The 9,244-nt window shown below is 40.8% G+C and overlaps 1 protein-coding gene across 1 annotated transcript; it reads left to right on the top strand.

The window, feature by feature from the left end:
• Window positions 1-284: 284 nt before the first annotated feature.
• LOC103093297 (hornerin) lies at window positions 285-6,267 on the top strand. The gene is made up of 2 exons (XM_007485469.2): window positions 285-441; window positions 1,525-6,267. The coding sequence occupies exons 1-2, from the start codon at window positions 304-306 to the stop codon at window positions 4,672-4,674; spliced, it is 3,288 nt and encodes a 1,095-aa protein (XP_007485531.2). The 5' UTR covers window positions 285-303; the 3' UTR covers window positions 4,675-6,267.
• The last annotated feature ends 2,977 nt before the right edge of the window (window positions 6,268-9,244 follow it).

Here is a 9,244-nt window from a genome sequence, read left to right as displayed (position 1 = left end):
TTTTATCACATTTTAAGGCCATTCTAATGGGAAGGGCAATATTTCCTTTCAGTGAGTCTTTACTGGCCTACTGTAGTAAGTTGGACCTTAATATCTCTAGGAACATTTCATTGCATTGATGAGGATGAATCATCCTTACATCTGCTTTTCCTGGCTGACTGCTACCAAGATTAAAGAGATAATAAATGGGAAATAAATTCAAGAATATTATTCCTAATAAATACCACTGACCATTTTTAAAGAAGGAAAAAATGATAAAGATTCTCATTTCTCCCCTATAGGTTCACTGAGTTGTACACCAAGATGTCTCAACTCTTGACAAGTATGGCCACCATCATGGATATTTTCTACACATACTGTGGCAAAGATGAGGAGTGTGACACAATGAACCAAAGTGAACTGAAGGAATTTCTGGAAAAAGAGTTGCAGTTTATTCTGAAGGTGAGATAATGCTGTTACATCTAATGGGCTGTGACACTACACAGGCCTGTTTTGATTTTTAAATTTGTTATCCATAATATTCAGACTCACCTAAAAGAGGGAGCTGAGTGGTTAGGTAGATAAGAGTAGTGGAGCTGAGGTCAGATCCTACACATTAGTTTTAAAACCCTGAGCAAATCATTTAACCTGTTTCAGCCTCAGTTTCTTCATCTATAAAATGGTGTGAGGTGGGGAACTAGCATCTATCTCACACGGATTTTGTGAGGATCATCAAGAGATATTAGGTTAAACGTGCTTTGCAAATCCTAAAGAGCTGTAGGAAATATTAACTATCATTTGTTTCTAATAAGGGAGAAGCAAATGATTCACATCATTGTTCTAACTCCTCTAGAAATCATTCTAGAATCTAGCATAACAATAATATGTGCTATTCCACAAATAAGGTAGTAGATAATAAGTTGACCTTGAAACTGGCTCATTATCCAGAGGGATAGTGGTTAATGAGTTGGCATTGAAATAAAAAAAGATATGTACTCAACTTTTGTCACTAAAAAATAGAGGCTGTGGGATGCTGGGCAAATTACTTAATCTCTACGTACTAAAGGCAACTCTCTGAGACTATGCTTTGGTAAAAAAAATTTCTTAACCTATATTGGTACAGGTAAAAATTCCTCATTTGGGAATTTCCTATTGGGAACTGCCTTGGGATGTGTGTTGAAAGCATACATTTAGTGATTTTGGGAGGGCCAGAGAGAAATCCAATTTCATTTGCTAATTGGTTATTCCCAAAGACATGATGCAAATTTAGTATACTGTTTGTGTTGTAGCCATCATAGGTTAAAAAAAAAAACACCAGCTATCATACATTCACTGAATTCACCAAGCTCTATTCCCACCTACCTAATGCTGTCAATTCCCTAATAATGTCCGCCTATGGAGGAACAATGAACAGGATAAGGGCAGGGTAGAGAAACTAGTTGGAGTCCACCTATTTGCACCATTATGGACCATTGCACATTTTTGCAGTGAGTGGGGATGTATTACAGATTCATTGTTTTCTTTCTGCATCTTGTTTTTGTACAGAATCCAGATGATCCTGAAACCATAGATATAATGATGCGTAATATGGATCTAGATCATAATAAGAAAATAGACTTCCCAGAGTTCCTACTGCTGGTATTCAAGCTGATAATGATTTTAAACAAAACCTTCAAGAAGGAGTACTGCCAAAGTCATACAGAAGAGCAGAGTGAAAAAGAAGAGGAAGAAGAATCAGATTCCAGCAAGTCAAGTAGGAATAGCAAACAGGGACGAAAGAAACAAAATTCAAGGACAAGGCACTCAAGAAGACATAGAGGGAAAGAATATGAATCTGACTCTGAGAACTCAAGTCAGCATCGTGGAAAAAAATGCAGATCCAAAAAGAATCAAGAAGATGACTTAAAGAAACAAAAAAGTTCAGAATCTGACTCAGATCATTCTCCAAGTTCTAAGCAACAGGGCTCTAGAACAAGTCACTCTTCCAGTTCTGGGAGACATAGTTCAGGTTCAAGTCAATCCTCAAAATCTGGTAAACATGAGTCAGGTTCAGGTCAGTCATCAAGCAGCAAGGGACATGGATCTAGTTCAAGTGGCAAGTCAAACAGTTCTGGAGGAAGAGGACATAGCTCCAGTTCCCACCAATCCTCCAGTTCTGATAGCCTTGGATCAGGCTCAGGGTCTGGCTCTGACTCTGGCTCTGGCTCTGAATCTGACTCACAGTGTGGCTCTGATCACTCTTCAGGCTCTAAGCAACAGAGATCTAGATCAGGTCATTCCTCCAGCTCTGGCAAACATGGTTCAAGTTCAGGTCAATCCTCCTCTCAGAGAAGACATAGGACTCAATCGGGGGAGGAATCAGAAAGCAGTGGAGGAAAAAGAAGCAGTTCTGCTTCACATAAGTCCTCTAGCTCAGGGAAATGTGGCTCTGGCTCTGGATCCAGTCAGTCCTCTAAATCTGGCAAACATGAGTCAGGTTCAGGTCATTCATCAAGCAGCAAGGGACATGGATCTAGTTCAGGTGGAAAGTCAAACAGCTCTGGAGGAAGAGGACATAGCTCCAGTTCCTCCACTTCTCAGAGACATCGCTCTGGCTCTGGCTCTGGATCTGGCTCTAGCTCTGGTTCTGAATCCTGTTCATGCTCAGGCTCAGAATCTGGCTCAGGTCACTCCTCAGGCTCTAAGCAACAGGGATCCAGATCAGGCCATTCCTCCAGCTCTGGAAGACATGGTTCAACCTCGGGCCAATCCTCCTCTCAGAGAAGACACAGGTCCAGCTCAGGGGAGGAATCAGTGAGCTCTGGCCAGAAAGGACATAGTAGTTCCAGTTCCCATCAGTCCTCTAGCTCTAGCCAGTATGGCTCAGGATCAGGGCGGTCATCTAGCAGCAAGGGACATGGATCTAGTTCAGGGAAACATTCAGGAAGCTCTGGAGCCAAGGGAGGCAGTTCCAGCTCCCATCAATCCTCCAGCTCTGGCCAATATGGCTCTGGCTCTAAAAGCTCTGGCTCTGGATCCTGTTCAGGATCAGGCTCAGGCTCAGGCTCAGGTTCAGGCTCCAGTAAGTCCTCTAGCTCTGGCCAATATGGCTCTGGTTCTAAAAGCTCTGGCTCTGGATCCTGTTCGGGATCGGGCTCAGGCTCAGGCTCAGGCTCAGGCTCAGGCTCAGGCTCAGGCTCCAGCAAGTCCTCTATCTCTGGCCAATATGGCTCTGGCTCTAAAAGCTCTGGCTCTGGATCCTGTTCAGGCTCAGGCTCAGGCTCAGGCTCAGGCTCAGGCTCAGGCTCAGGCTCAGGCTCAGGCTCAGGCTCTAGTAAGTCCTCTATGTCTGGCCAATATGGCTCTGGCTCTAAAAGTTCTGGCTCTGGATCCTGTTCAGGCTCAGGCTTAGGCTCAGGCTCAGGCTCAGGCTCAGGCTCAGGCTCAGGCTCAGGCTCAGGCTCAGGCTCTAGTAAGTCCTCTATCTCTGGCCAATATGGCTCTGGCTCTAAAAGCTCTGGCTCTGGCTCAGGATCTAGCTCAGGCTCAGGCTCAGGCTCAGGCTCCAGTAAGTCCTCTATCTCTGGCCAATATGGCTCTGGCTCTAAAAGCTCTGGCTCTGGCTCAGGATCTAGCTCAGGCTCAGGCTCAGGCTTAGGCTCTAGTAAGTCCTCTATCTCTGGCCAATATGGCTCTAGCTCTAAAAGCTCTGGCTCTGGATCCTGTTCAGGCTCAGGCTCAGGCTCAGGCTCAGGCTCAGGCTCAGGCTCAGGCTCAGGCTCAGGCTCAGGCTCCAATAAGTCCTCTAGCTCTGGTCAATATGGCTCAGGTTCAGGTCACTCATCAAGCAGCAAGGGACATGGGTCTAGTTCAGGTGGCAAGTCAAACAGCTCTGGAGGAAGAGGACATAGTTCCAGTTCCTCCACTTCTCAGAGACATCGCTCTGGCTCTGGCTCTGGATCTGGCTCTGGATCCTGTTCATGCTCAGGCTCAGAATCTGCCTCAGAATCTGGCTCAGGTCACTCTTCAGGCTCTAAGCAACAGGGATCCAGATCAGGCCATTCCTCCCGCTCTGGCAGACATGGTTCAAGCTCAAGCCAATCCTCTCAGAGAGGACACAGGTCCAGCTCAGGGGAGGAATCAGTGAGCTCTGGCCAGAAAGGACATAGTAGTTCCAGTTCCCATCAGTCCTCTAGCTCTAGCCAGTATGGCTCAGGATCAGGGCAGTCATCTAGCAGCAAGGGACATGGATCTAGTTCAGGGAAACAGTCAGGAAGCTCTGGAGCCAAGGGAGGCAGTTCCAGCTCCCATCAGTCCTCTAGCTCTGGAAAATATGGTTCTGGCTCTGGCTCTGGATCATGTTCAGGCTCAGGCTCAGGCTCAAGCTCCAGTAAGTCTCCTAGCTCTGGTCAGTGTGGATCAGGATCAGATCAGTCATCAAGTAGCAAAGGGCATAGATCTAGTTCAAAAGGCAAGATAGGCATTCCTGCAAGAGAAGGAGATAGTTCCAGTTCACACCAATCTTCCAGCTCTGGGCAACATAGCTCAGGCACTGGCTCTGACTATGGCTATGGCTATGGCAGTAGTCAGTCCTCTATCTCTGGTCAGTGTGGATCAGGATCAGATCAGTCATCAAGTAGCAAAGGGCATGGTTCTAGTTCAGGAAAAGAATCTGAAAGCTGTGGAAGTAAAGGAGAGAGATTTGAATCATATTAGTTTTCTAGCTCAAAAAAGTATGTCTCTGGTTCTGGTTGTATTTACTTTGCTAACTTATCAACAAAGATCTAGTTTAGGTCAGTAATCAAGTAGCAGGAGACATGGATCCAATTCAAGTTGCAAGTCAGAAAGTTCTGGTGGTCAAGAGAGTATTTCACATGTAAAACCTTTTTCAGATTGCTTGCATTTTAAGTGAAGAGACAACATAGGGAGGAAGGGAATGAATTTGGATTGCAAAATGTCAAAAACAAATCTTAAAAATTGTCTCTACGTGCAATTGGGAAAAACACAATAAAATATAAGATATTTTTTTAAGTATCTCTTACTTTTTAAGTGATAGTGAAGTCACAGGTGCTATTTCCCTCCAAACCACAAGAAACAAATTTAATGATTGGTTCATCACTCTATACAATGCACAAATAGTCAAGCAATGTTGATTTCAGCATAAAGAGAGAACAGGAATCTTGCTATAAGTTGCCACATTCTAGTTCTAAATGATCCATGTTCTTCTTCTAGTTAACCAGATGCAGTGGCTAATATACACTATATTTCCATGATTCTTCTTAGTAATAGGTATCCATTTATGGGAAGGGACCTATTCATTTTTTCACTCCACCTTTCATATATTTTTGATAATTACTATATCATAGAGTATGAATGGTATTACTTAATTATATGCCCTCAGGAGCCTGACCAATGAAATTAGCAAAGAAATGAAAAACACAAGCTGTGACCCACTCTTTCATTATAACACTTCTAGTATCAGAGACTCTTTTTTTTAATCATTCTTTCATTCAGCATAGAATTTTATGATTTAATTTCTATTTGCTCTTGATTTCTTCTAGCTATGCTATTTAGTAATATAGCTTATAGATTCCTTTATTAGCATATTGTGAAAGGCATACATTAAATGAGGTAATTATCCCTGTAATTGATTAGGAAATCAAATTAGTAAGTTTCTTGGGTGCTTGGCATAATAATGGGATTATTCTTCATTTGAGAACTCAATTTATGTAAATTGACGGATATGGTTGATCAATAATCTCCAGATCACTAAAGATAATTGACTAGATTCTCAGTCCTGAAAGCCAAGTTTGTATTTCTATCCTATTGTTCCATGCTGTGGGAAAATGGGTGTGGACCATCAAAGAAAAAAGAAGAGATGCATCTTCAGCATTTTTAAAGCTCATTATGGTCACCAAACCCTGATTCCTTTAAAGCATCTTAGATAAGCAAATCAACAATTTAAAAGGGAAACTGGCACCATGCCTTTCTCCAGCAGAAGTTGATAATGTGGTTATAGTTGAAAGACAGAAATTTCTCTGATACTGTTCCAAAGAGCAGAAATGTGAACTCTAACAACATTAACAGATTAACAGAAACAATTGCAGACTGGATAGAAAATCAGAAAATTATTCATGGACCTCTGGCATTAGACTACTTCTTCCCTTCATCAGCCTTTTTTCCCTAAAGAGCATTATCTATAAGGAATATATTGTTATTGTAGCTCTTATAATTCATTGCATCAACCTCAAGATTACTGAACCTTCCTTTAGGACATTTGGTAAATTTTCAAAACTGAATTTCACTGAAATTGACAATAAACAATTGGTTCTCAAATACTTCAGTCTGTATTGTCTCTGCTTCTCACCAACAAAAGTCAGAAAGTATTGATTCTGCCCAACTGCAAAAGTAGGAAGACAGAAACGAGTGGAAGGCAGCAACCCATAGATAAATATGAGATGATTCAAGGTCCTCTGATCCTTCTACAAAATACAGCAATGAAGTTGAATGTTGAAAAGAACACAAATTCTAAGAGGAGGTAAGAAGGGAATTTCAAGTGACAGAGATAGATAGCTAATAGAAATGGAGACAGGTACATTGAGCGTAGAGAACAAAGCAGATCAGTATAACTAGACCAAAGAGTGGGTGAGGGAAAGGATTATGTGAGAAGATTCAAAAAATAAGAAAGACTTTAAAAGCCAAGTAGAGGAGTCTGTACTTAATCCTAGGGAGCAGTACACTGCAATCTACTGAATAAGGCTGAAGGGGCAATATGGTCAAATATGTAATTTAGTAAAAATCTCTTTGTCAGTTTTGCGAAAGGTGAATTGGAGTATGGAAAGACTTGAGGTAGGAGAACCAGTTGGGGGCTATTGTAACAGATAACTTAATCATGGATCTTCCAAGAAGAATAGTATAGAAAATTGGTCATTAACTTATGAATATAGACAATAACTGTATTGACTCAAATCTCCAGAATAATTCCAAAAAGAAACACCAAGCTTGAAATCCTTTATCATGTAGTGTTTATATTTCACAATTCCAATACCAAATAATAACACTTTATAGTTACTTGGAGAAAGATTTTCATTTATTAAGAACTATTATTTTAACGAGTTCTCAATCCCACTTCAGCCACAAGAAATCAGAGAATCAAATCAAAATAATAAAATTGCAAAAAGCTTACAAGGTCAAGCTGCAATCCAAAGTTATATGTTTCACAAAGTTGAGCCTAATTATAATTATAAGTGGAATATCAACAACAACAAAAAGACATTTGTCACATTTCTATACAGATGGTAACGATATTTTAGATTCAAGGCAGCTAGGTGATATGGAGGATAGAGTGCTGGGCCTGGAGTCAAGAAGCTTTAAGTTCAATTTTGGCCTCAGATACTTACTAGCTGAGTGGCCATAGTCAATATCTACTTACCTCAGTTTACTCAGTATTAAAATGAGGATAAAAGCAATACCAAAATCCAGGATATTGTAAAGATCAAATGAGATAATATTTGTGAAGTGTTTAGCACAGTACATGGAACATGGTAGACATTATGTAAATGCTTATTTCCTCCCTCCCTTCCTCAAATGAATCAGTGGTCAAAGGATATAAACAAGTAATTCTCAAAAGAAAAAAAGTTATCAATTTGTGGTGACTGTTGTTCAGTCCTTTCTATCCTGTTTGACTCTTCATGACCCCATTTGGAGTTTTCTTGCCAGATATACTGGAGTGGTTTGCCATTTCCTTCTCCAGTTTATTTTACAAATGAGGAAATTGAGGCAAACAGAGTTAAGTGACTTGGTCACCTAGCTAATATGAGGCCAAATTTGATGAGTCTTCCTGATTTTAGTACTGGCACTCTACTATGTCACCTAGCTCTCCAAAGTTATCAGTAGTTAACTTTTTTAAAGTCTCAAGTCATTAATATTTAAACAAACAAGAATTCATGCACCTCTCAGGATCTTTCTCATACCCATCATCAGACTTGCAAATATGACCCAATTATAGGGAAAATGACAAATGTCAAAGGGACCAACTGTTAATCAACTAGCACATGAATGCATACTTGGTGTATATCTGGATTGGGATTCTGGAGAGCAATTAGGAACTAATGACCAAAAGATAAGTTAATATCTTTTATGACATGGATTACATAATGGGAACTCATATATATATATATATATATATATATATATATATATATGTATGTATATATACATATATATATGCATATATATGATGAGAGACAAGAAAAAGAGGAGATATGGGGGTGTATTCCCGCTTGACCCTGTGGTGAGCAAAGATAGTAATGTTTGTAGTCTCTCTACTTGAAGGGAAACTTGGGAGAGTAAGATGCAATCAGTGGAGGAAAGGGTTGGAGGGAATAGAAATCAAGACTTGTTCCAGAAGGGGAAGTTAAGGCCATTAAAATCATTATCATATCAAAGAGGTGGAGGATGGAAGTGAAGAAACAAATTGATATTATGGGAACTTACCCTCCAGATGATACCCTAATGGTCCCCTTATCCCAAGAACTAAAAATGACATATCCTTATTTATGTAGATTCACAAGGATATGTTATCTCAGGTTTCACAAGGATATGTTGCCCCAGGGTTCACTGACCTGACCGATCAGACCATATGTTAAAAGGAGCCATAAAGACCCTGACTCCAGGAGTTCTTGTCCCTCCTCCTCCTGACATATGCCAGGAACTGATAAGGATCCCAGCCCCAGGAGTTCCTGTTCACTCCCCCCACCCCAGGAATCCAGGAATTCCTCTGTACTCCCACTACCCTAAAAGTGTATAAAAAGCCTGCAAGCCCAAGACCCAGGACTAGCACTTTTGGTGCTCAGCCCCAAGCTATAGTTTGGTTAATAAAGTACCTCTTGTGTGTTGCATTACTGTGTGTGTGTGTGTCCTCCATGGAATCGGAACCAGATCCGGACATTACAGAAGGAAGGGCTATAAATCTGTCACACAAAAACAGATACCTTATATTGAATTTCATATGAGTATGTTATGAGTTGAAAGGAATCATAATTCTCAAGAAATCTACCTATTGGGAATTACAAGGTGCCCCAATAAATTTAAAGAGATTTATTAGTGTGATTAATGGTCAGAAGGCAAGCTTACAGGAAGAAGCTTGCCTCTTCAAAGTAACAAAAGATGGAGTTATTTTATGGGTTGAACCAGAGAGCTGGTTACATGACAGAAAACAAGGTGGTGAGGGAGCATGTGATTTCAAGGACAGGTGATCTTTGGGGGGAAAGAAGAAAGAAAGGGG

The sequence above is a fragment of the Monodelphis domestica genome, chromosome 2 (assembly GCF_027887165.1).
Source record: "Monodelphis domestica isolate mMonDom1 chromosome 2, mMonDom1.pri, whole genome shotgun sequence".
Classification (NCBI taxonomy): Eukaryota; Metazoa; Chordata; class Mammalia; order Didelphimorphia; family Didelphidae; genus Monodelphis; species Monodelphis domestica.
Note: the sequence above shows the minus strand (reverse complement) of the source record. Positions and strands in the feature narration are given on the sequence as shown.